The sequence below is a fragment of the Physeter macrocephalus genome, chromosome 19 (assembly GCF_002837175.3).
Source record: "Physeter macrocephalus isolate SW-GA chromosome 19, ASM283717v5, whole genome shotgun sequence".
NCBI classification, from domain to species: Eukaryota; Metazoa; Chordata; class Mammalia; order Artiodactyla; family Physeteridae; genus Physeter; species Physeter macrocephalus.
Genome location: NC_041232.1, coordinates 49,254,002 through 49,281,565, shown reverse-complemented (window position 1 = coordinate 49,281,565; position 27,564 = coordinate 49,254,002). Strand labels below are relative to the sequence as shown.

The 27,564-nt window shown below is 42.3% G+C and overlaps 1 protein-coding gene across 14 annotated transcripts in view; it reads right to left on the bottom strand.

Moving 5' to 3' along the window:
* FHOD3 (formin homology 2 domain containing 3) overlaps positions 1-27,564 on the bottom strand; it is a 546,814-nt gene that overhangs the window by 167,150 nt on the left and 352,100 nt on the right. For 9 of the 14 annotated variants that reach the window (XM_055080580.1, XM_055080570.1, XM_055080571.1 and 6 more), the window contains exons 11-14: positions 20,470-20,571; positions 17,336-17,689; positions 16,850-16,924; positions 13,086-13,199 (exon numbers count right to left, since the gene is read on the bottom strand). In XM_055080580.1, the coding sequence (XP_054936555.1) occupies positions 13,086-13,199; positions 16,850-16,924; positions 17,336-17,689; positions 20,470-20,571 (645 nt within the window). The remainder of the gene's footprint in view (positions 1-13,085; positions 13,200-16,849; positions 16,925-17,335; positions 17,690-20,469; positions 20,572-27,564) is intronic. The other 5 variants (XM_055080574.1, XM_055080576.1, XM_055080579.1 and 2 more) reach the window with 3 other exon arrangements.

The following is a 27,564-nucleotide window of genomic DNA, read 5'->3' as shown; positions in this document are numbered from 1 at the left end:
AAACACATTGCGAAAAAAGACTGGAAAAAATCAGTAGAGCACGCATAAACTTTGGTAAAACTTCAAGTTGCTCAATATATATGCAATTGAAGTCATCAAAAGAAAGGAGAGGTGAAAAGTACCCCCAAAATTTGAAGAAATAAGCATTGAAAATTTTCCCATTTTGATAAAAACTATAACCCATAGACCCAAGAATCTGAACAAGCCTCAAGCACAAGAAAACTATATGGAGGCATATCAAAATCAAAATTTTAAAACCAATGATAAAGAGAGAATCTCTTTATCCGCCAGAGGAAAAAAGACACATTGCATGCAGAGGTACAAAAAAAATTACAGAATGTTTATTGTCAGAAACAATGTAAGATAGAAGAAAGTAGAGCAACATCTTTAAATCACTAAAAGAAAAAAACCCTGTCAATCTATAATTCTCTACCCAGCAAAAATATCTTTCAAAAAGGAAGGTGAGGGACTTCCCTGGTGGCACAATGGATAAGACTCTGCTCCCAATGCAGGGGACCCAGGTTCTATCCCTGGTCAGGGAACTAGATCCCACATGCATGCCACAACTAAGAGTTCACATGCCACAACTAAAGAGCCCACCTGCCGCAACTAAGACCCAGTGCAACCAAATAAATAAATAAATAATTTTTTTAAAATGAAGGTGAAATAAAGACCTTTTCAGACATATAAAAATGGAAAGAATTCACCATCAGTATACCTGCGCTACAAGAAATGTTAAAGAAAATCCTTCAAGCAGAAGATAAATGACACCACATAGCCATCTGGATCTACACAAAGAAATAAAAAGCAATAGAAAAGATAAGATAGATAAATACAAAGCATATTTATTATTATTTAAATACCTTTAAAAGATTATAGATTGATTAAAGCAAGCATAGTAACAATATTAGTAACAATATATCAATCACAAATTGATAATCACATTACATATAAATGCTCAAACACCCCCAATTAAAAGGCAGAGATGGTCAGATTCAATAAAAAAGCAAGACTTAACAATATGCTGTCTACAAAAACAAAACAAAACCCACTTTAAATATACAACTAATTCCACCCAATTTAAATACAAAACATATAAAATGTTCTACCCAATAATATCAGGATACATATTCTTTTCAAATGCACACAGAACATTTGCCACAAGAGACCATATTCTGGGCTATAAAATAAAGCTCCATAAATTTAAAAGGATTCAAGCCATACAAAATATGTTCTCTGTCCCCAGTTTTATTAAATTAGAAATCCATAACAGAAAGATCTGAAAAATCCACAAATATTTATAAGCTAAATAAATACTTTGAAATAACCCATGGATAAAGGAGAAATCAAAAGGGAAATTAAAAAGCATTTTGAACTAAGTGAAAATAAGAACACAACATGTTAAAAATTTGTGGGATGGGCTTCCCTGGTGGCGCAGCGGTTGGAAGTCCGCCTGCCGATGCAGGGGACATGGGTTCGTGCCCCGGTCTGGGAGGATCCCACATGCCGTGGAGCGGCTGGGCCCATGAGCCATGGCCGCTGAGCCTGCACATCCGGAGCCTGTGCTCCGCAAAGGGAGAGGCCAAAACAGTGAGAGGCCCACGTACCACAAAAAAAAAAAAAAAAAAAATTGTGGGATGCAGCTAAAGCAATACATAGAGGAAAATTTATAACACTAAATGCCTATATTAGAAAAGGCAATAAGTCTCAAATCAATGGCATCATCTTCCAACTCAGAAAAATAAGAGCAAATTTAACCCAAAGTAAGCAGAAAAAAAGGATATACAGAGAGTAGAAATCAATGAAACATAAAACAAAAATATTAGACAATTAAGTGAAACCAAAAACCGATTCTTTAAAATCAATAAAATTGATAAACCTCTAGCCAGACTGATCAGGAAAAGAAGAGAGAAGACAAAAATTATGAACTTTAGGATTGAAAGAGATATCAAAAGAATAATAGGGGCATATTTTGAACAATTTTACGCCAATAAATTTGACAACTTAGATGAAATGGAAAAGTTCCTTGAAAGACAAAAACTCCTAACAGTCACTCAAGAAGAAATAGATGACCTGATGTGGATTGATATCAGATAAACATCTATTAAAGATATTGAATTTGTAGTTTAAAACTTTCCTATGAAGAAAACTCTACTCCCAGAGAGCTTCCCTGGTGAATTCTAAAAAATATTTAAGGAATAAATAACACTAATGCTATGCAAACTCTTCTAGAAAGTTGAAGAGGAAGGAAAGATATTTCATCTCATTTTATGAGGCCCACATTATTCTGGTATGCAACCATTTTGGAAGATAGCTTAACAATTACTTACAAAGCTAAACATGCACCTACCATATGACTGAGCCATTTTATTTTTAGGTAGTTATCCAAAAGAAATGAAAGCAAATTTCCATACAAAGACTTGTACACAACTATTCATAGCCCAAACTGGAAGCAACCCAAATGTCCATCAACAGGTAAACAGATAAATTGTAGTATATTCATACAACTGAGTACTACTCAGTAATAAAAAGGTATTTACTATTGAAACATGCAACAAAATAGAGGAGTCTCAAAACAATTACACTAATTGAAAGAAGTCAACCCCTCTCTAAGAGTACTTACTGCACGATTACATTTACATGAAATTCTTATAAATGCAAACCAATCGATAATGACAGAAGGCAGACCCATGGCTGCTTGGGGATAGGGAGGGGCAGCCATAGTCACAAGAGGGCATGAAAAAAATGCTTAAGAGTAATGAACTTGTGCATTATCTCAATTGTGGTAATAGTTTCACTGGCAAAACATATGTCAAAACTTATGCGCAGTTTTTTGTATGTCAATTATACTGCAAAAGCTGTTTAAAAATAAATGCTCCTTGGGCTTCCCTGGTGGCGCAGTGGTTGCGCGTCCGCCTGCCGATGCAGGGGAACCGGGTTCGCGCCCCGGTCTGGGAGGATCCCACATGCCGCGGAGCGGCTGGGCCCGTGAGCCATGGCCAATGAGCCTGCGCCTCCGGAGCCTGTGCTCCGCAACGGGAGAGGCCACAGCAGAGGGAGGCCCGCATACCACAAAAAAAAATAATAATAAATAAAATAAATAAAAATAAATGCTCCTTTGGTAAGTTTGAGTTAAGTACAATCTAATTTGTGAAAGGAGCAAATCTTCAACATTTCTTATTCAAAAAAATTATAATCTCTGGTTAAATATTAACAAAACCCAAACTAAGTTCACAAATTGATATTTGAAAGTATCACTTAATTCACAAGTAGGTAATTTAATATGAAGACTTAGAGGTCAATAAGAATAATAAAATGGCAATTCAATGATGCAGAATGGCTGTCTTTACAACCTGGCTATGAAACTGGGGTGACCCAATCTAATGATCACAGGACAAGAGGTAACTCTGGGTTGTGCCCGGTTATAAAAGGCATTTCGCTTGCCTTGAAACAAGAAAATGGCAGAACATTTTTCACACCTTCAGGGTCACATCCCAGCTTTCAGGATGAAATGAGCAAGCCCCAGAGGCAGCCTCAAGAAACTGGCAACTTTTCTTCATCGTCACTGCTACAATCCTGGAGACAGTTGTCATCAAAGATGGGGATGTGGATTTAAAGGTTCCTCCTGCTCTCCTTCTCCAGCCTGTCACACACCACTTTGGTGCGGGTCTGAGCTTCCCGGCCACAGGAGGAAACAGCAGGGCTCCCACAGCTGCAGTAGAGACTGGTCCCATGGGCTATCTCACGGACTGTGCTGGCTCATGCATAAAGCATGAAGCCATCCTCCAGGCCTGGCTGGCATCATGCTTCAGCCTGTCCACCTGCCCCTTCTGCAGGCCCTGAGCCCAAGCATACCGCAGTTCTTGCCGGTTCCCTCTTACTTCCCACCCTACTGTCCAAGACCAAGTGAGTCCTCCAGCCAGAAGGAGGTCAGTCCTCTCCTGTCACAGGTCCAGCTCAATTAGGCTTTAAAATTGACCCATTCTCCTGGCAGCTTCCAAAAGCACTGATTGCCACCAGCCCCTCCTATGTCCTGCAGTTTCCGGGCCTTGCTGGCTTGAACTGAAGCCCATCTTTCCAGTCGTCCCCCTTCCTCTCCACTCCAGGCCAACTTACCCCTCCCCTGCATGCCCGCCTCTCCTCTGAACACCAAATGCCTTCCAAACACAATCTCCCAACTCTTCCAGATCTTCAGGATCATGACTTGAAGAAAGATGTGGAATCACTCTATTTTCTTATCTCCCTCTTTACCTCCCTTCCCCACCCCCACCCTCCCACCAGGCAAACCTAGGGACAAAGTGCAATTTGCCTTATATTGGTGACTCAGTTTCCCAGACCTCTCACTGGAGGTGTCAGTCATGAGGATGGAGGACCGGTGCTAGGCTCCCCACATTGATGGCCTCTCTTTCTCCAGTTCTTCTACGACGGTTCATCTGCTTCACAATACTATTTGCTGATGCTTTGCTTACCTTCTGTTTCTGCCACTAGAGTGTAAGCTTGATGAAGTCAGGGACAGGGTCTGAGTTACTCAATGTTGGATTCCCAGGCCAGCACTCATGGCACACTGTGAGCACCTGATAAATACTCACTGAATGAAATGGATGAGTATGTAATGTGCGTGTGGTGCGTGCGTGTGTGCGTGCATGTGTGCATGCGCGCACGCACGTTCACAGCACCTAACAGTCAGGTTTCCAGTTGTCACTGGCTACCGTGGTTTTGCACTAGCATTGTACTAAAGACTAGAGAGTGAAAAAGGGTAGGAAGGGGTGTGTGTTTCTATCTCTATCTAACTAGATATCTATCTGTATTTCTATCTATATATGTGTGTGTACACACACACTGTCCAAAATCAACCCAGAAACCCAGTCTCTTCTACTATAATAGTAAAGCTTACTCACTCGTGGCCTGGCTTTGTGGGAAGGAGCAGGGAAATGGGACCAGGAACCCAGAAATATTTTCTGAAGGAGAAATCTTCTCCATCCTTCCTACCCATGTTCTCTCTGTGATCTTCTTACAATGCCAGTGCAAAACCACTGTAGCCAACGACAACTGGAAACCTGGCCGTCGGGGGCTGTCCCACTGGGAGAGGTGCACAAGCAGGGATGATGGTGCAGGGCTCAGTTTATAGCGCGGAACAACTTAAGTGTCTCCAGCTCTATGGTGTAGCTGTTCTACCTGCACTATTTTGATGAGTGATATTTGCACTTCCTTGTTACAGAGCTCACCTACCTCTCTTACACACACACAATGTTCTCACTTCCAAACAGAATTACAATATATACCTCTTAAGGTTGCTATAGATACCCTTTAAGTAAAAAAGGGTGAGAGAATTGTCTAATTAAAAAAAAATCTATTCCTGCGAATTCCCTGGCAGTCCAGTGGTTAGGGCCTGGAGCTTTCACTGCCAGGGGCCCAGGTTTGATCCCTGATCGGGAAACTAAGATCTTGCAAGCTGCACAGCGCAGCCAAAAATATAAAATTAAAAATTAAAAAATCTATTCTAACCCCACTTTCCAAAGGAAGGAAACAGGATGAGAAGAGATTAAAACTGCTCATATATTTGTTCCCCTGGTTATTTGACAAAGAGGTAGGGGGCAGGGCAGGGAGGAATAGGGAATCTCATGCTGGAGAGATGTAGAGAGGAGACGCCCAATAGCGAAGCAGCCAAAAGGCTGACAAAAAGGAACATAGGACGAGCAGAAAGTGCTTCCCTGCAAAAGCAAACACTTTTATCTTTACAATTTACATGTACGTGGATTCTCCAGTCCTGCTTGTCTTAAGGACTCCTGAATCTTTAAAAAAAAATGGCCATTCCAGAAATGTGAACCATCTTTATCCCATGGCTTTGTGGAACCCAGGTTCACCACCTCAGACCACTGTTCGTTTGTGACCCTTATTTTAGAAACAGAAGGATAAACACATAGCGATTCAAAGGGCTGAGAGCTTAAGTTGTGGTATATGAACCCATAAGAATGTCACAATTCATTCTTCCTGAGGAAGTCAGAGGAGTTTTACAGACAGATGTCACCTACTTGGATCTTGGAGGATGAGAAGGAATTGACTGAAGGAAGAGAGGAGGAGGCTGGTCAGAGGACAGAGCAAATATGGAAGGAAGGGGCCTCAGGAGAGCCTGGTAGCACTTCTGTGAGGTTGCAGTACAGTGAGGATGGGGACACTGATGGCTGATGAAGCTGCAAGGTGCATGCAGGACCCAAACGCGAGAGATCCTAGAGAGGATGTTCATCAGGTTAGGTAGTGGGAGGCACTCAAGGTTTCTAAGCAGGAAATGTCAGATCCATATTTCAGAAAGGATGGAAGACATACATCACTGCACTACATAGTCCAGGCATGACACAGATCTCAGACTAAATCTATGGTAGTAGGAACGGTGAGAAGAAGTCGGATCTAAAACCCACGTGGGCTACCGCAGAGCCCAGGTCCCCTGATGCCCACAGTCACTGTATGAAGCTGCCATCAGGGAGCCAGACCCTACTGTAAACTCACTCCGTCAGTGGACCAGTGCTTCTCCTCTTGTGCACTTTGGAAGTAACACAATGGATTAATCAGGACCACACTGTGCCTTCCAGGAACTCACTGTTTGTAACAAGATTGCTATCAGGAACTAGCAGCAGGTGAGCAGGAAATTTACTTGGTGCACAGCACCAGGAGCACACAGCTACACAGCTTCTTGGTTTGAACCGTAGGGAATCTGTCCCTGTTGGTATCGTTTTCCTTCTGTTGGCCGTTGTGGGCTCTACGCCATTAACTGTGATCACAAAGAAAGGCAATGCCTTTTATCCCATTTTACATGCTAATCAGGATTTTCTCTGATATTTTTTAAAAATCTACTTTGAGCAATTTAAATTAAAAATAAGTTAGTTACCCATTTTATACATATTAGTGTATATATGTCAATCCCAGTCTAATAAGAACCTGCTGTATAAAAAAAATAAATAAAATTCAAAACTTCAAAAAAATAAATTAAAAATAAAAATTTAACTAAGAGTCCATTGGACAATGGAGCTCTCCACTCTACTGACAGAATGTTTGAAAAGGTACTGTGTAGATCAAGAGATGGAACACAGCCAGCAAGTGCTTGGGATCCAGAAAAATACATGGATCATATATTTGGAAAAAGCAGTGATTTGAAAACCAGACAAGTAGAACCTCAAGGCATACGTAGACACTAGCAAAGGCCAGAAATAATAAAGGCCAAAGCAGACTAGAACAGAAAGACACAAGCACCCAGACACCCATACAGAGCAGTCCATGTGGAGGAGGAAATCAGGATGAGGGAGACACAGGTAGCAGCAAATTATACTCGGGGCAATGGTCACTGGGCCTGCAAGTAGCTAAGAACTACAAGAGTGAAAGTAACTGAAGATAGGCAGGAAATGCATGGAAACGGAGACCTTCATTCAGAGGGAGGAGTTACCATATCAGTGTTAGGGACAGGTGTCCTAGGGGGGTCACAGGAAGTGAGGGGGGCTTGAGCTCAGTACAGCAGGCTCCCACTCTCCTCATCCTAGCTGCTTGGTCCCAGCTTCCCCAGATGTTCCCGTTCTCTTTATTCCAGCACAGTCAACCACCATACAAAACCCCACAACAGCATACGACAAAAATAACGGACTATCTCAAGGTAGCACATGATACAGTCATACTCCAAAAACTGGGAGGAAGGGGGGCTCCTGACGGCCTCAAACAATTGATCCATCCGAGAAGGTGGGCACCAGAGGAGATGGGAAATGCTCCTATGGGAACAGCTTGCACAGACACATAAACGAGCCCATATTCCTGTTGGTATATGACAAATCGATAGAGAAATGATGGATTGTTCACTAGATGGTACTCAAACAAGTGAAAAAATGTAACTTGGATCTCTGCCTCATACCATATGCCAAAATAACTTCCAGATAGATAAAATATTTCCATGTGAAAACTGTTAGCTATAGAAATAATAGAAGAAACCATGGGAGAAAAGGCTGTCCTCATGAGGAACACTAAACCCAGAAGAGAGAAAAGATTAATGAACTTGACTCCAAAATTTAAACCATTCTTCATGGTAAAAACACCATAAATGTTGTAAAAAGACCAACGACTGAGGAAAATAAGTGCTTCACCTATTGCAGTTTATAAAGAACCTGTATACCTCAATAAGAAAAAGAACACAGTGATCATGAACCAAAAATTCACAGAAAAGGAAAGGTACCTGGACATATGAAATCATTCTCAACCACATTCCTAATAAGAAATACAAATTTAAATGTTATTGACACACAACTCTTCACTACTGGGGGAAAATGGTTGAATAGTTGAATGACACCTCTTTGGCAGGGGTGTGGGAAAACAAGCTCTCTCACACACCTGTGGTTGAGAACCAAAACTGGTACAATCTTCACGAAGAGCAACTTGGCAAAAATCAATCAAAATTTTAGAAATACAAAAACTTGACTTACTAAATCTATTTCTGGGCTTTTATCCTAGAGATAAACACACATGTGCAAAATGACACATGGACAAAAAGACACATGGATAAAAACACACATGGACAAAGATTACACTGCAGTATCATTTGTAATAGCAAAAGATTAGGGCCCATCATTACAGGACTAGGTATATGAAGAAGCACCCAGAGAACAAAGTATTAAAAAGAATGCAAAAGCTACAAGTATTGCTATGGAAAAAGAACCTAGATATATTCTTAAGTGAAAAAGCCAGATGCAGAGTAGTTTGTGTAGTGTGTTACTACTTGTGTAAAGCTATATTAAACACAAATATGCTGATATTAACGTAAAATATCTCTGGAAGCACACATAAGAAATTGCTAGGAGTGGTTGCTTCTGGGTAGGAGGAAGCTTCACTTGCACTGTGCACCCCTTCACACCTTTCAAATGTTACACTGTGTATACAATACATGCTAAGCCCATATACACAGGAATACAACAGAATTTAAAGTTGCTTCCTTCATTCATCCCTTATTATCCATTTATTCCCAAAGGAAGTGTCACTACTAATATCTGGGCTTATAGTCTTCCAGGAAGTCAGAAAAACTCTGCTGGGACGAGTATACAAGGCAGACAATTCCCAAACTTCTAAGGACTCCTGACATTAGTCTGTAAAACAGGCAGGTGATTGCCATTTACAGTAGAAAACAGCACTATCGTAAGGGGGAAAGAGAGCAGAGTCAATGCTTATGGCACATACTGACAGGTCTACAGGGAAGTCCTCCCTGGCCTCCTAAAATCTCCAAGGTGTACCCACTGAGCTCTCAGCATCTTCACCTGCTCACGCCCCCCACCCCAGCTCACAGCGCAGGGGGGGCCTCATTCCCAGAGCACTTACTTCCTGGCCCCAGCACAAAGACTGACCCGCCTCAAAGCACCTTCAACACCCGGCACTAGACTTACCATTCCCCCAAACTCCCTCCGTAACTGCTGTCACAACACCAGACAAGCCTCCAGCTGCCACTTCTGAAAAGGCCACCAGATGGGGATGGCGCCACACGGATGGAGAGAGGATGAGCTCTGACCAGAGCCACAGTGACTGTGCTGTGATTATTGTTTGCTCGTTTGTTTCATTTGAATATTTGAACGTGAATGGTTCAAATAGTCTTGCAATTTTGTTTTCTTTTAAAAAGAAAATATTTAGAACATTTCCACTCAAAAAGCACATTTTCAAAATTGAAGCATTTTAAAAGTCTGCTTTCATTAGACAGTTGCATCTTGTATCCCTGAGGGCTTTTGCAAATAGTTCCGGTTTTCTTATTTTGTTTTGTTTGGGCACAACTCAAGTTGCAATTTCATGAAAATCAATGCTACACTCTCTGTTTCCAAAAGAGCCCTATAAACGAAGCTGTAATAGGAGATGTGGAGATGGATTCGTTTTAATACCCCTGCCTTGATTTAATTTATATATTGTTTCTTCAGTTCTTCCTTTCTAGGTCGATTTATCACTCCGAGTTTTATTAACATCCAACACACTAATATGCTTGGGAAAAAGATGGAAAACTCCAAACTCACAATGATGCCCAGCTGTAGTCCCAAATCGGGCTGACCTGCCTGAAGGGGTGTTTTAGTTGGCCTGATGTTCCTAGGACTTCAGAGAAGTAAGTCTTGCTTCCAAATCAAGGGAAGGATTTCTAGAACTGCCCGGTACTGCATGGGGCCCTGTCATGCTGTTTATTCGTCAGGAGTGTTCTGACAGAACACGTGGGCTCTCGTTGCAAATTTGCAATTGTGCATAATAGCTCAATGTTTTTCCTAAGAGTTTTCTTTTTGGTTTCAATAATTATGGGTATTATAAAACACCTCAATGATAAATCTTACAAACTCTGTTGAAGTATATACCTCGGTAAAAACAATCATGTATCTTAATAAGGCAGAAAATATTTGTAAATGTAAAAATATATTATGGGTGACATCCAAAGAATCCAGCTATTAAATAGGAAAAAGAAAATAAATAAACTGTATGAAAATATAATTATCATAAATACAACTGACATAATATGCTTGGGTGGTAGTATACAAACATGATTTGGAGTGGGGGCCCCTCTGATTTTTCTTTTTCTTTTTTTTTTTTTAATAGTCACAAAATATAAGCTAGCAAGGTGAGAGTAAGAAGTGATGATGCAGCCCGGCCTGGTGGCTTCCTGGCCTTAATGAAATGGCACATCTGATGTTTCAAATGATCCATCACATGGTTTTTCAAAGTCGCAGATGGTGATAGTTGAAAAAATCATGCAAATGGAAAGGAAGTAGGAAACTCTTTGAAGCTTTCCTTGCTAGTGGATACAGTGGATGTAATGAATTTCCTATGGTGGAAGTGCACAGTAAGAGAGAACAGGATGGGCCCCTGCTGTCCCCAGTGACTGGGTCTCAGCGTGCAGGCTCCCTCTAAGGGATTTTAACCCGGTGCCTTCTTCAAGCCGAGGACCACTGAGTTCTCACCTCCTCAGCTCCTGGAGCATCTCCCTAGGTGTCAGACAGACCCCTCAGGCCTTGCGTGCCCCAAGATGAACATCTCCATCCTCGATTTGCTTCTCTTCCAGTATCTTCTACCTCAGTTCCTTGTTTCTAACACCCACAGGCTCCCACAAGCCTGAACCCTCACTTTGCTTCCCCTGCTCCCACCCTCCCGGCAGCAGCCAACCCACTGATCCTCTCAAGCCCCAAGGCCTCTGCCCTTCTTGGTCATGGTCACCTCTCTCAAGACTCAGAGGCAGCTTCTGGCGGTCCCTGTCTCTGCAGCCTCGCCCCGCTGGCTCCTTCTGCACTGTGACAAATTAGAGAGCATCACCAGTTGCTTCAAAACCCTAAAGCCCCAGGGCCTTAGGATGAAGACCAGCCTCCCCCCAGGGCACTGAATCCGCTCTGCAAACCAGCCCCTTCCTCCCTCGTTTAATCCCCCAGCAACCCCAGGGAACACTCAGCCAGCCCCAGCAGGGAAGGAGACACAGACAGGAGTCCTTCAGGGGCCTGCACTCCTGGAACAGCCCAAACTGGACCTGGGTTTCCAGTAGGCTGAGGCTGGGGCTTCCCTGTTAGGACCTGGGAACAATGTCCCCCAAAGGCCAGGGCTTGGGAAACCTGCAGACCTTCTATCCTTATAACTTCTCAACTTCAGGGACCTCCAAACTGTTTTCCAACCAATGAGTGGATAATTCACCTGGATACTTCAACTCTGCCACAGCCCAGCCCCAGGTACTATGCTCCCGAGGAGCTGGCAGCCAAGCATGTGCGAGGTATGTGATGTGACATCAGTCAGACTCTCATATTCCTCACTTCAGCCCCAAATCTCACATCTATTAGGACAAGGGTTATCTTTACTGGTGACCTCTCTGGGAGCACAGGCAACCTCAGCTGATCCCAGAAGAGGTGCCTTAGGGTAAAGGGCAGAGTGTCTTCAGGGTAATCAACTTGTTACCTTATTACCAAGACCAAACTGAGTCCAAATATGCCCAGCGCAGGACCACACTGGACCGTGGAACCTGGGATTTTGACACCATGGGGTTTATGCACCATCTTAGAAATTACAGGTGATGTGTGGCCAGGTAAACCCCATTGGACAGCCCTTCCTCCTGGGGCTCTGTATCCCAACCAAACCCCCAACCACCAGAAGCGTGCAGCAAAACACACTTCAGAATGCACAGGAGACGATTTGAATTTGGAATACAGGTAGAATTTGTTTTAAATTCAGGATTTGAGGCAAATGACTTCTGTGGATCGCTCATGTCTCAATATCTGATCAATCACGAGCTGCTGGAAGTTATATCTCATCATCATACATTGTCACTTCCCACTGGACCCACATGGTGGGGTTCACACAAGGCTTTCATGTGTACTTTTTCATCTGCTCATCAAAACCACCCTCTAAGGTAAGGGTTGGCACAGGGGCATCTACCCTCAGGGATTAAATAACTTCCCACTGAGTGAGCTGGAACCCTAGCCTGTCTTCTCTAACTCAGCACTCTTGCCAAATAAGGGTACCTGTTTTTAATTGTTCTAAGATTACAGGTCTTACCTTTCCCGTGTAAACACATCCTGTGCAATCAGTCGCTTCTAGGAGTAATAATCAGTTCATTTCTGGTGGTCTAATTAGTACTCTTGCCAACTGACATGCCTTCCATGGACCCATACAATTTGTTTCTCTTCTGGTAGGTCCTGGATTAATTACACAACACCTTAACAGGCCCACCACCTCCTGATTTACATACAATGAATCATTCAAAGGTGAAAACTGATGTGCATAAGACAAATTGCATGGTTTACACAAAATCTAGAACAGTTTTTAAGAGGTGAATAGAAACATTCACATTTAAATATTTTAGAACAAACTGGTATACCTATCTATAGTATGTAGGGAGGTAAGACAGTATTACCAAAAAAATATCACCTCTAATAAAATATTTACTTAGTACACAGTGTGAAAGAGACAGAAAAGATTCTTACCTTTGGGCTATATTCTGTACAGGGAAATATTTCAGCTTATTCTTTTCATTTACACTTTTCCTTTGGGCCCTCTTAGTCAAACTGATTCCCTTCACTTGAGGACAGGGAACTCATCACCATGCTTCTTCTAAAACCCACCTTTCCAGCCCGGCCTCCTGTGGAGGTGAAAGAGGTGACGTGAGGGTGATGGGCACACTGGATCCAGACGAAGGCCTCGAGGGGTGATGAGAGTTGTTGCCAAAGTTGCTGTATCTGGAGAGTGCAGAGATGTAAGTTGTGGGGCAGGAAGGGACAGAAAAATGCGTTCCAGTCAATAAATGAATAACACTTGGCAAACTATGCTAATTTTTGCAAGAAAAACAGGTCTGGAAACGCTAGCACTGTTAGTGATTACCCTAACTGGAAGAAACTTAGTAACTTCTTTGTTTTATTTCTCATCAGAAAAATTTCCCAAAGTCGAAAACTATTAGGCAGCAGGATTTATGACAAAGGGTTTAAATAAAACCCTCATATTTCCTTTCTTTTTAAGTGTACATTAAAACTAGTTGCTAACATAAATCAAGAATCCAAATTACTTTCAATTGAATCTGAAGATTTTCTTGCCTCTCGTGGTGGCACAATTAGCATTAATTGCATCAAAGGGCTGCAGAAAATATCAGATGACTGGCTAAAGAAACATCGGATTAAAAATTCTCCTTTAGGTGTTTCTGAATCAATTTCATCCATCAAATGCTATAATCTCATCACACGCCCAAGGATCAAGGAGAAACTGTCCCCAGACCTTCTAGGCTGGCCTGCTGCTTAGAGGTGCATGTATTTGATGTTTTCATCCAATATTTCCCTAGAACCAAAATTATAGCCACTAGGTTTAAATGAGCTTTTATCATTTCCCAGTCATCTCTAACAAGTTTCAGGATTTGTAAAATTCTAGAGTTTTCTCTGCTTTTCAGAATAGCTGTTCTTTAGCTATCTATTTGTATTTAGCTATCATGATCAGAGCTTTGCCTCACAACCTCCTCAGCTACAAGGTAGGGCCGACTCCTTCTTCTAAACTGGTGAGGACACAGTACTGGGGTGTGTGGGACCCCAAGGGTCACTATGATATAAGTGCACAAAGACCTTCTCCCATGCAGTGAATCCAATATAAACTCCCACCAACTAACCATTCTAGGAAGCAATTTGACGTCAAAATGTGGATACCCCTTGACGAAGTAGGTCTACTTTTGGGGCGTTAACATAACTTTATGGTTATTTATATACTAAAAGTATCACACAGGAAGATACTCACTGGAGCCTCATTGAGATCATGGCAAAAAACCGGAAACTACCCAAGCAGGTAACAATGTGAGAATGGCTAAGAAAGTATGATGTAACATTCGTCAATGGAAGATTATACAACCATTAAAATGATTGCCAATTTATAAGTTATAACATGGCAAATGTTTATAATGTACGTGTACGTGAGAGTGTGTGTGTGTATAAATATACACACACACACTGCATGTAACATCAAGATATAATATTACACATTGAGTTTGATCACAACTGTAAAAAATATTCTTAAAGGTTAAAAACCACGTGTAGAAAAAAGTGTAAAACAACAGGCCATCTACTTTTAAAAGTGGAATACAGAGGTGAAATTTCAGTTTTCCTTAATAAATTACATTATTATAATGGGAAATAAAATACTTATATTATCCCCAATCTATCCTGTGTTGCTAAGTCTGGTGTGTTGGCTGTTGCTCTTCTAATTTGCTTATTTGGTATCATGTGTCAGCCTGTGCTAAGTACCAGGCACTCTGGCAGGCAGATGGGGACTCACAATAGTACCCTACCATCCTCGCCTGTTAACATACCACCTTCGTGGGACTTGGTTTCTGGACACTCATCTTCTCATCTCTTAAAGTCCCAACACTCTACCTGTCCAACAGGTTGTTTACTGCTTCTCCAAGTGAGTATTGGCTTCATTTTTTCAAGAGGGCCCCCAATTATACAAATATTGAATCACTATGCTGTACACCTGAAACCAATATAACGTTATGTCAATTATACCTAAATAAAAAAATTTAAAAAGAGGGCCCCCAAAACCACAGGCCACAGAGAAGACAGAAAAGCAAAGGATGAGAATATACAAAAGAAAGGAAGCAGCAGAGAGGGGAGCATAAGCTCAGCAGGGAAGAGAGGGAGAGAAGCAGGAGGCAGTGGGCCCCACTTGGGAAGGAAGGACACTGCCCAGGACCTCCAAGTCCTCAGAGACACGCCCTGGGCTCCAGCTTCAGCCCTGCGTCACCCAGCTGCCTGGACACTAAGCTTGTTATTCTACGCAAGCATCTAAAACCATCCCCTTCCCAACCAAAAGTGGGCATCCCAGAGAATGTTTTAACAGGATTACTTTACTAAAATTATGTTTCGATGACGTTATGGAAATAAAAGAAGTATAGTGTCGTTTTCCCTCTTTTGGTTTTTCTACTGGTTGAGCAATTAATTCAACGACCTCACGGTCTTTCTAATTTTGCTTCTGAATTTCAGCCAAACTAACTGGATCATACAATTCACTCAATTCATTACACAGCGTTTTTTGGGTTTGTTTGTTTGTTTGTTTTAACATCTTTATTGGAGTATAATTGCTTTACAATGGTATGTTAGTGTTTGTATTTTTAAAAAATTCATTTTTATGACTAACTGGTTGGTCTCTATTATAACCCATTAAATTGCAGTCAACCACTGAGCAGTCAAATCTGTGGCCATACAGACCTCCGAAAACCAGTGAGTGAGCATCAGAAAATTAATCGGTATGAACGATATTTATACAATATTCAAATTCCTGTCAAATGGTTAAAAAATTGTAAACTTTTCTCAGTGAAATCCAAGCCAATCTTCATTCACAAGCATGCAGATGCTTTTCTCAATTTATGTGTATATTCGTTTTGTCCATTTCCATGTTTCTATTGCTCTCATCCCCCAGGACTGTCAGTGGTACTGAAGCCTGGGGATCAAGTGGGAGGGACCTGGCTCCCAGGAAAGCCCCGTCAGAAGCTGTGAGACCATCACCAACCTGGGCTAACACCACCCTGCTGGGAAAGATGAGGTTGCCAAGATATTTTTTCTTCCGGTCAAATGTGCAGTCACAGCTCCTAACTTGCACACGGATACTGTTCTTGCGGAACATGAGAGCTATGTTGGATGCATTTCATGAAAACTGTGTGAAAGATCACAGTAACTGAGAATTTTAGACCTAAAAGAGACTGGTAGAGGACTTGTAGTTTGGAGGTGTTCAAACTGGAGGTCACGTACTCCTGATGGTATACAAAGCCATTCTGGTAGACACCACTACCCACTTACCCAACCTCTCTGTGCCTCAGTTCCCTCACTGTATATAAGGGCTAGAAATAGAACCTACCTCTTCAGGGTTAAGTGATACTTTAAAGTACAGGGCTTGGCTCTCAATAAATGCTCAATAAATGTTAGCAATTATTATTATTACTCTTAATATGGGAGCGGCCATCAGTCAATACTGACTTTTATTATTGACTTTGGACAACTGATTGTTTAAAATATGCAAACCCTCTGTTCCCCGTTCCCCGCTCTGCAGAGCGGTCCTGATCCAGGCATCAGTGAAGGGCAGGCACACAGGCAAGCTGACAAGCACCTGCTGAAAATTCCCTGTGCCGTTTTGATTTGCACACCTCCCTCCCTCTGCCTCATCTCCGGTTTGCATAAGAATCATTGAGGTGTCCATACTTAAATAATGTAATTACACTAATGCCTGTGAAGTGATTCAAACTGCAATTGTTTGCCATCTCATGGGAAGCTATGAGCAATGTCTGAAAGAAAATTACATACATTAGAATAAAAACAGAAAGCTACAGAAAAGGGAGAGGAGATAAAGAAAAGACACCCACCTATTGGAAGAGAAAGACCGGAAGTTGTAAGGCTCGGAGGCAGAATACGTGCTCGGATGGAGAGAATCAGAGGAACTGTTAAAGGAAGGAAAACCCCACTCAAAACGCTGCCTGGAAAGCTGGCAAAGCACCTGGCTGCCTTCCGCACATCAAAAGAGAGCCTGTGCCAGAGAGATGGGCTTGAGATGTGTAGATTTTGACAGACTGTGCATATTTTTATAAACCTTAAATTCAAAACTCCATCTTTAGTAATTACATTATAACACAAGAGGTCCTCAATTCAAGCAGCTGGAATTTTCTTCTGCCTTTTGCCTACATACTGGTAATTCGTGAGCGCTCAGGGAGTTCACACCACAACCGCTCTCTGCTCTGACTGGAATCTCCACAAACGCAGCGAACGAAAGACAAGCCAGAGGATGCAGCTAACGCGCTGCGTCACCGCCCCCGGGTTAGCCTCGCACAGGCCATCACGTGGGCCGGATCTACCTGCTTTCCGGCTGGGATTCGGCTTCCTTTTCCTTGGTGGACAAGGGCGAGTCCTCCAAGTCATAGGAGAAGAGGTGGAAGGGGCTGTGAAGCACATAGGGCAGCTTTTCTATGGTTGGTGACGCCTTCGGGGGGCCGGGTGCGGCGCAGAAGGGCTGAGAAGCCGGGGAGGGCGTGGAGGGCGCCCGCAGGGCAGGCCCTGGGGACCCTCTGCGCGAGGGGCTCCCCGCCGCACTGCCGGCCGGGAGCTGCTTTCCCGGTGAGGAGGCACTGGAGGCGGCGGGGAGGGCTGGACTCTCGAGAGCAGCATCCTTTCCGGTGGGGACCTGCTCTGAGGCAGGGCTGGCCTGGACGCTGGGTCAGCAGGGAGGAGAGGAGGAGAGGAGGAGGGGGAAGGAAGGGGAGGAAAAGAGATTTGGGAGAGAGGGAGCAAAAGTTAGGAAGAGAAAAAGACACGTAAAAGCTCACTACTGTTAGGGCCGCTCACTTAAGGGTCCAGCTGTGTTTCTTGACCTGCAGCATAAAAGCCAGAAGCCCTGGTTTTCCCAATAATCCTGGCGCCCTGGGCTTGCCAATCTGCGGGGGTAAGACCCACCTGGCCTCTGAGCATACAAGGGCCTTTATGAGGGGATCTAGTGTAACCTCAAAGGCTCTTCTGCACCTGCCCCTCACTCCCCAAGTTTCTCCCCACTGGTCGTGTCGGCACCGGAATTTCCACAATTTGAACTTCATTTCTTTGTCTTGATCAAACAGGGGATCTGCCCTCCTCCTGAAACACCCAAACTTGAGGACGAGGTATCCCACAAGCCCCATACTTACAGTTACTGCTTTCAGATCCTTTCTGGAAAGCAAGTGTGGAGAAGGAGAAAAGATGCCAGCAAGAAATGCAAAGAGCTGGAAATGAGGGGCCGGCAAAGTGAAGACACATTTTGCCCAGTTCACACTTTCCCCAGGGCCTCCTCTACCACTAAGCCCTAGATGTCTAGACTCCTGCAGGCAGGCCTTATTCTGCCACAGATACAGTTATGAAGACTTTCCATCTTCAGGGGACTGCATTTAGACCACTTAGACATTTTGAAGCCTACCTTTGTAACAGGAGAATCTACACTAAACTCTGCATTTTTCAAAACCATAGTCCTTTTCCCAGAGAACTTGACTCCCAGCCATGCTCACTTGGGAACGGGATGTGAGCTGGTTTTTTTCCTACCTCAAATCCAGAGCTCCATCTGTATATAAGGGCAGGGACATACCGGTTTCCCTGGCTCAAGGGGAGGATGGCATGAGACCACACTGCAGTGCCCAGGGCAGGCTTGGCAAAGGTGGTACACACACACAGGGGGCACACGTGGTGGGCACACATGGTGGGCAAACACAAGGAAGCAGCCAGCAGGAAGGGGAAGCAGTGGAAGACACCAAGCCACAGAAGTAAGCAGAATCTTTCCCACCACTTTTAAGTCTAGTAGGTTGACTTCAGGGGAGAAATAACGTCCAGATCAATGTTAATGAACACCGTGGTTAAGATCAAACCCTGGTGTTTAATATGCACACCTTTGCTTCCTAAAACTGAAAAGTCTTAACTGTACAGTCTCTGATGAAGACACCCTCCACAATCAGTCATATAGTCAAAGACACTGCAGAGGACAGGATAAACCACCATCTACCGGTGTAAATAACAATCCCATGTAAAGACAGCACGAGTCAGTAGGGACGCCTTTGGAGGCTGCTCTTTCCAGCCAGATACTTCCATCTGGTCTGTAGGTACTGCTGAACTGTTTGAGTCCCTGAGGGTGAAAAGTCTGTGGGTGGGACATACCATGCACATTTAAGCATGGGTGGAGCCATACCAATGTATTTATCGAGGGTCCACAAAATTTTCTGTGACTCATTTTTGACCTAAGGTGGGACTGTCAACTGAACCTCCTCCCTTCCCAGAGCATCCCTCACTAAAGTCACTGCCCCCAAGCATGGCACTCCGCATGGGCGGGGGCCCTTGGTTAATGCCAACCCTTCTCCCCATCTCATTCTGGAATGTGTACCTCACTCTCTGTCACTAGGTCATTCCTTTCCTCTCTCTACATCCTGCTGGCTTCTTCCCGGACATTTCCAAAGGGGGGAAGCAGTCAGTTCAGAGAGGATTCCATGACCCCTGGGAGTGGGGGGCATCTCAGCACGTCAAATGAGCCTGAGAACTTTTATGTGCACCGGTGGCCCCAAGAATGAGGCCACAGCAGCAAAGAATCACATTCACTTTGAATTTGGTAAGAGAAAGGTTTTACCCTAATTCATCCAAGATCCTTTTGACTTTGTTTATTTGTAGAAAAACTAACAGCAACAATATCAGTTTGCGGCATAATCAGTCAAGTGAAAGAACCATTCAGTTATAGAATTATTTTTGAATATCAGAAAATGAACTTACCCATGATCAATTTTTATTTTTCATACAGACATCACTTGGGGAAAATACCACAAAATTTACACATATCTGCAAGGTGCCTGTGTCTGTTAACACTGCCCGAAGACAGAAAGGATGCACCTTGGAGAGGTGAGTGGAGGACAGAAAACTCCCCCAAAGGGCTGTAGAGCTATGGTAGTTATTCTAGGTATGCAAATAAATGCTGGGAATTTTTTCTATGCTATATGGGGTGAAAAGTGTTCCTGTGCATTTGGATAAAAATCAAAATGCATTATTCCTACAGCAGTCCTTCACACATTATAGATAAATAACATTGTACTGGTAAAATTAGCAGGAAGAAGGGGACACATGGAATTATTCTTCCTACAGTGTAGAGAGGGTTAAAGTTTTCTGAGCAGAGAGGAACATCCCGTTAGTTACTGTCAATCTGACTGAGCCAAAGCACTCAGTGAGGGAAGGGACAGTGAGGAGAAAAGCTTCTGGGTGTGTCTCCCATAAAGCAAGGTTAGGAAGGCAGCGTTTGAGTAAAAAATGCGGTTCTCTAGGGAAAACGTGCTCAGTTATTTCTATAAAACTAGTCACTCTGTGGCTCTGTGTAAACGTTTGCCAGTGGGAGCTAGCGAGGTAGGGAGAAGGCTACTGAAGGGGGGCTGCAAACTATCCATTAGGAAGGAGACTCCAGGCTTTTGGTGGGAGCCGGGGAGTGTCCAGCCCTCGGTACCTGTCCTTGCCCGGACAGGGGGCATCGTCATCTTTCTCTTCCTCTGAATTGGGCTCCGTGACTGGCTGCTCCTCTTCCTCCTCCTCCTCCTCCTCCTCAACCCTGAGGCAAGGCCAGGAAAAGAGAAATGCACACAGGGGCAGGATGGAAAAGCAAGATAAGCATTACAAACAGGAAGATGAAGCAAAAAAACTCCAGCTGGCTGAAATGAAAAGAGCACACTTAGAGGAGACAGTTGTGAGATGGGGAAATTTAAGTGTGGGCCAGAGATGCAATAACCCAGCACAAGCCAAATTTCTTTGTCAAGTTGGCTGGATGCTACTGCCTGCATCCCCCTACCCCACTCCTCCCATCCCCCTACCACACATGATTCACAACAGCTTCTGGCCTTGGGCAGGCCTCCCAGGTGGTTCTCCTTCTGCATACAGAGTCATGCAGTGGCTGTTCCAGGGCTGCCCAGCACCTGCAGCGAGAAGTCCTCATGTCTTCACTGCATTCCTTCCTGCACCACCCTCTACTCTACGGTGGACGGATGGTTTTTGCATGTCACTCCCTCATTCTCAGTCAATGTGTTTGGGGGTGGGGGGCTGATTCCCCCCCCCCCCGCCTCACTTCAAGGGTTAACACATGGTCCAGGTGGAGTCAATCAGGGCCACCCCTGGGATTTCTCCTGGTGCCTTCAGGGATGAGAAGGTACAAGGACACCCTAAGTCTAGTGAAGGAAGGCTGCCTGTGAGTGACCCCGGCCCAAGAACAGCAGAGTTGGAGAGAGAGGGACGGAGGTGGAGAGAGAGGAAAGCAGTCTCCATGACAATTTTAACACTTGCATCTAATATTTTTGAAGCTTCACCCTGGCCTTTCACTAACAGAAGATAATAACTTTTCATTTTTGCTTAAGGTAGTTTAACTTGGGTTTTGCCCTTGCAGCTAAACAAATACAGACTTCGATAACTGAATCATTACCCTCCTTTGGCCTCTAAAGCCTATCAACATGTGACTTATGTGATGCAAGCGTTCCATGTGGAACACCTACCCAAGCTTCTCAATCCCTTGCCGAAGGGATTAAAACTCCTGAACTCCAATGACCTTCCTCTTTATTCACTTCAGGCCCTCACAGGCTGGACCTCACCATCACACCTAAGCAGCCCACCTTGGAAACCTTACATCCAAACTTCTACCCCCAGACCACAAGCCCCCATTCCCCCAAATTCTCATTCCTCTCCTCCCACCATAACTTTTCTGCAATCTCAGTGTCCTCCTCTACTCCCTAAATGTCCACCAGCTCCTTCTTTTCTTCAATCCTTATGAATCGACCGTTTCCCACTGTAGGCATTATTCTGCCAAAATCTGTAACTCTTTTGCCCCACTCTCCTTCAGTTGCAGTTTTTCTTTTTACTGAAATATAAAATACATACAGAAAAGTACACGAATCACTGAGGTTTCACAGAACAGATGGATCGACATAATCAGCATTCCTTTAATGCTCCCTTTGAACTGCTTCCCTCCCCTACTTGAAACAGCACAGGTCAGCTTTGCCTGATTTTCTTCTCCATCTGAAAGGAATCATACTGTATCCAGCTCCTTTTGTTCAATATTACACTTGTGAGATTCATCTGTATTGTTACATGTACTTGAAGATCATTCTTTCTCATTGCTGTATAGTATTCTCTTACAAGAATATACTATAATTTAGTTATCCATTCTACTGTTGATGATAATCAGATACTTTTCAGTTTGGGGTCATTTTGAATAGGGCTGTTATAGATATCGTAGTACATGTTTTTTAGTGTTTTGGGTCATAAGATATGCTTAAATTCATCTTTATTAGAAACTGTCAAACAATTTTTTTAAATGAATGTATGAATTTACATTCCCATAGATAGTATATGAGCATTCTGGTTCTTCCACATCCTTGCCAAGATTTTATATTTTTGTCTATTTCGTTTGCCATCTAATATGTGTGTGATGATGTCCCATTGTGGTTTTACTTTGCTTTCCCCGATGACTAATGAAGATGGGCACATTATCATACTTTTAATGTCTATTTAGATATCCTCCTTTTGAAGTGTGTAAGTACTTTGCCTTGAAAAAAAAAAGAAAAGGCTCGGACTTCCTTGGTGGCGCAGTGGTTAAGAATCTGCCTGCCAACACAGGGGACACAGATTCAATCCCTGGTCCAGGAAGATCCCACGTGCCGTGGACCAACTAAACCCATGCACCACAACTACTGAGCCTGTGCTCTAGATCCCGCGAGCCACAACTACCGAAGCCCGAGTGCCTAGAGCCTGTGCTCCGCAACAAGAGAAGCTACCGTAATGAGAAGCCTGAGCATCACAACAAAGAGTAGCACCCACTCGCCACAACTAGAGAAAGCCCACGTGCAGCAACGAAGACTCAATGCAGCCATAAATAAATAAATAAACTTTTTAAAAAAGGCTTTTTATCTTTGATTTGTAGAAATTCTTTACATAATTTGGACACAAGTAATTTGTCATATTCTAGTGTTGCAAATATGTTTTCCCTGTGGGTTGCCTTTGCATTCACTTCATGGTATCTTTTAATAAACATACGTTCTTAAGCTTAATGGGGCCCTATTTATCTTTTTTTCTTTGATGGTTAGTGTCTTTTTTGTCCCGTTCTTTTTTTTTTTTTGCTTACACCAAGGTCTTAAAGGCATTCTCTTATGTGACCCTCTAAAAGCTTTATTATATAACCTTTCACATTTAAATTTGCAGTCCGTCCATAATTTATTTTGTGTATCATATGAGATAGGGGTAAGATACATTTTTTTCCCCACGTGGACATACAATTGGCCCAGAACCATTTAGTAAAAAGGCCATATTTGCCCCATGTTAGTATCATCTTTATCATAAATCAAGTATATATCTGTGGGTTTCTGGACTTTTTCTCACCATTAGTCAATTTTTCTATCCTTGCATGAATACTCTGCGTGAATCTTTGCATGAATACTATCTTAATTATTACAGTTTTATGATAGACCTTGACATTGCAAAGTAAGTACTTTGCCCTTTATACGTTCATAGAATTTTTGAATCAGCTTGTCAATTTTCACCAAAATCTAGCTGGACTACTAGTTGGGATTGTATTGAATTTATACACAAATTAGAAGAACTGACAATTTTACATACTGAGTCTTCCAGTCCATGGCAGTGGTATATCCTTTAGATCTAATCTTATTCCAATATTCTTTCATTTCTTTTAAAGCTTTAAATTTTCAGTAGAGGTCTTACATATTTTCTGTTAAATTTATTTCTAAATATAAATTTTAATGCTACTGTACATGTTATCAATTTCCAATTTAATTTTCTATTTATTTGATGATCTATAGAAATAAAATTGATTTTGGGGGTAAATTTACCTTGTATCCAACAACTTTTCCAAATTTATTAATTGTAATACTTTTTATATAGATTCTTTTAGATTTCCTATATAGACAGTCATATCATCCATAAGTAACGATGGTTGTATTTATTTTGCTCCAATTCTTATGCCTATCTTTTTCGTGCCTTATTACACTGGCTAGGAACTGCAATATTACATTGAACTGAAGTGATGACAGTAAGCATCCTTTCATTGTCCCAAATATCAAGAGGAAATATGAGCTTTGCCACAGATTTTTTATTCTTTATCAGATCAAAGAAGTTTCCTTGTTTGCTAAGAGTTTTTACCATATATGAGTGCTGAATTCTATCAAATGCTTTCTTTCCATTTATCAAGATAATCATATGATTTTCCCCTTTATTTTTGTAAATGCAATGAATTACAAAACTGCTTTTTAAAAGGTTAAACGAACCTCGCATACCAGCAATAAACCCCACCTTGTTATACCATGTTATCCTTTTTATAAACACCTGGGTTCTATTTGTTAATATTAAGAATTTTTCAAATTGAAGTATAGTTGATTATAATATTATTAACAATTTTTTACGTATATCTTCTGGAAAGAGATTGATCTATAATTCCTATTTCTTAAAATCTGCTGATCAGTTTATGGAATAAAGGTTATGCAAGCCTCATAAAGAGGTAGGGCAGAGAGGGTGACAGGTGTGGAGCTAAAGAAAAAGAGATGGATCCAAAAAAAATTAAAACAGATTTAGCTGAATTTGGTGACTGGTTAGATGTGGCAGGAAAGGAAGAAAGAAGTATTGGTACAACCCCATGGTTATATACCCCATACCTGGATTGAGGGGTGCTTCTGTCAGAAACAAGGAAGCCAGTGGAACAGTGAAGACAGCATTCCTCCTGTAATGCCACAAGCCACAAACGAGCACACCTCATCTGTCCTTCCGAGCCTGGTACAGCTCACCCTCACACACCACAGTCCTTTTTGTTGGCAGTCCTTTTCTGCTCTAACAGCAGTCAAGTTAAAAACTGTACCCTCAACATTCAGCCTGAGGCTACCTTCCCTCAGCTTGATCGGGAATTTGCAAATGTTATTACTTCTGGTCTGCCCAGAACCCACAGATCTCTACCCTGCCAACCAATGGGTCTCTCCTCTTTAACACAAAACAGGGAGCCCCATCCTCCAAAATGACTTGACTTCATTTGTTCTCCCAGGTGGTAAAGTCATTTAGAAGCAAAGTCTGCTGGAGTTGGAGAGGCTCGGAGCCAACTGCCTGGGTTGTACTCCAGCTCCATAATTTACCAGCTGTGTGACCTTGGGTCCCCACTTTCCTCATCCCAATTTAGGATATCAACAGTACCTACCTTCTAGGAGGACTGGGTTAATATGTAAAGCACTCTGAAAAGGAGCAGTATACAGTGAGCAAATCAATTTGTTTTAGCTATTAGCTCTCATCATCATCATCACCATCATCGTCACTGGCTTTGGAGCCTTCTTAGGAAATCTCTACCATCCCCCACTAATGGATACTCAGAACTCTGCTTGATTCACTAAGGAAGAGGACATAGTACTCTGCAAAGCATTCCCAATCACTGGCAGATAGTAACACTTCCCCTTTATAACTTCCACCTGTGTAAGCTGTGTATTTTTGATCCTCCTCTCTTGCACGTAGCTGTCCTACAGATGTATGAAGACAGTGATTCTGATCAACATCGCAACCTGTTTCCTGTTTGGGCTCAACATCTCTGACCCTGCAATAAATCTTCTGATGACTTGTGTATATCATAGCTTTGCTATCATGAGTGGCAGAGCAGGACCAAGGGCAGGCAGCACAATGACTCACACAGGGAATCCACTTCCAGGAAGTCCCATGGTCAAAGCACTGGCCTTGCCCTACAACTCAAATGCATGAAGAAGTAAATACCCTCTCGTAGGGCACAGGACTTTCTATGCTTGATTTTATTTAGTTTCATCCTAGTAGAATTAGTCAAATGGAATGATATTTTATGCTGCTAATATTTAAGATTGAAGAATTAGTTCGGACAATTTTGCTTTTTCCCTAGCTGAATTGCTTCTTAAAGTATAACTTAATTTTGTTTATACTTGTTCTAAGGCATTCTGGGTCTTTGGCCTCTGGCTTTCAAATACCTCTAGAGGTATTCTGCTTGTTTGTAATTGATAAGGAGTTACTCTAGGGCACAGGCCTGTTCTGAACCCATCAGGTAGTCTCCTTTTAACCACAAACAGTCCCAGACTGGAGGCCACCCTCTTCACGTTGGAAAAGCAACAGGCCCACCACCTGACCAATTCTGCAGGGCACAGTTTCCTTCAAAGTCAAATTAACTTTCTCAAATTCGGGTCTCAGGCTGATGTCACGTTTCTTAGGCTTCAAAAGACAAGAAGGAAAATGGATGTTGCTGAGATGTTTTAAAAGTACAATAGAAACATTTAAAAGAGTATTAAAGTATACTCTAGGACCAAAGCAATCAGGATGAGGAAGAGTTAAGCAACACATTTGGAGCAGACATTTCAACACATCTAACAGACATAAACTCAAATCAGGAATATGAAAAAATATATTTTAAAAATCAGTAAAAACACAACTATAAAAGTGAGCAAAATACACAATCATGGCCAATACATTTACATGAAATGATATTTTAAAACCGAAGATTAAATATAAATCAATCAGAGTTTAATAGAACTCAACTGGAACTACAGTGAGATACCACTTTTTATCTGCTTGGCAAAATTAAGAACTGAAGATAATACTAAGCACTGAAGAGCATTTAGATCAACTGGCTCTCATATATTGCTGATAGGAGTGTGCATTAGCATAACGACTCTGGCAAAAGAACTGGCACTATCTCACAAAGTTAAGCATTCATATCATGAATATGACTGACATCACCTAGAAGTGGCATTGCTGTAGCCTGGGGCAGTGGTTCTGAACCAGGTGATTCTGCCCCCTAACGGACATTTGTCAATGTCAGGAGACATCTAGTCTTAGACGTTGCATCCTACAATGCACGAGGCAGCCCTCCACAACAACATTTGCACCGAATACTTTTGGTCCAAAATGTCAACAGTGCCGAGGCTGAGAAACCCTCTCTAGGGATGCCGAAGCATGTGCACTGGGATATGAGTCTGAGAATATTCTCAGCAGCACTGTCTGTAATTACCAAAACATGGAAACAACCCAAATGCTCACCAATGGGAAAAAGGATAAATAGATTGTGGTATATTCCAGGAAGAGAAAACGGAAGACCTTCCGCATCACATGACAATATGGATGAACACTGGAAGCATGATGTGCAGTGAAGACAAGTGCAAAGAGAAACTACAATATTCTAATATTTTTTATAAAGTTCAAAGAGGCAAAACTGTATAATATACTATTGTTTTATATATATATATATATGATAATACTAAAAACAAATAACAACAAACCCATAAGACAACACTAAACAATATTTAAGAGTGCTGGTTACCCAGGTTCAGAGATGTGAAAGTTGGAAGCTCATAGTAAGTTAAGGGTAATGCTCTGGGTTTCTAGCTAGACCGTAGTCTTATGGATGTTCTTTATATTAATATTTATATAACACGAATAATTAATATTAATATTAATCGTGTTTATAATATTAATAATATTTATATTTATATAAAATAAATAAACTAGGAGAGGGCCACACATGGACCAATGATGCCAGTGTATCATGAACTAAGGATTA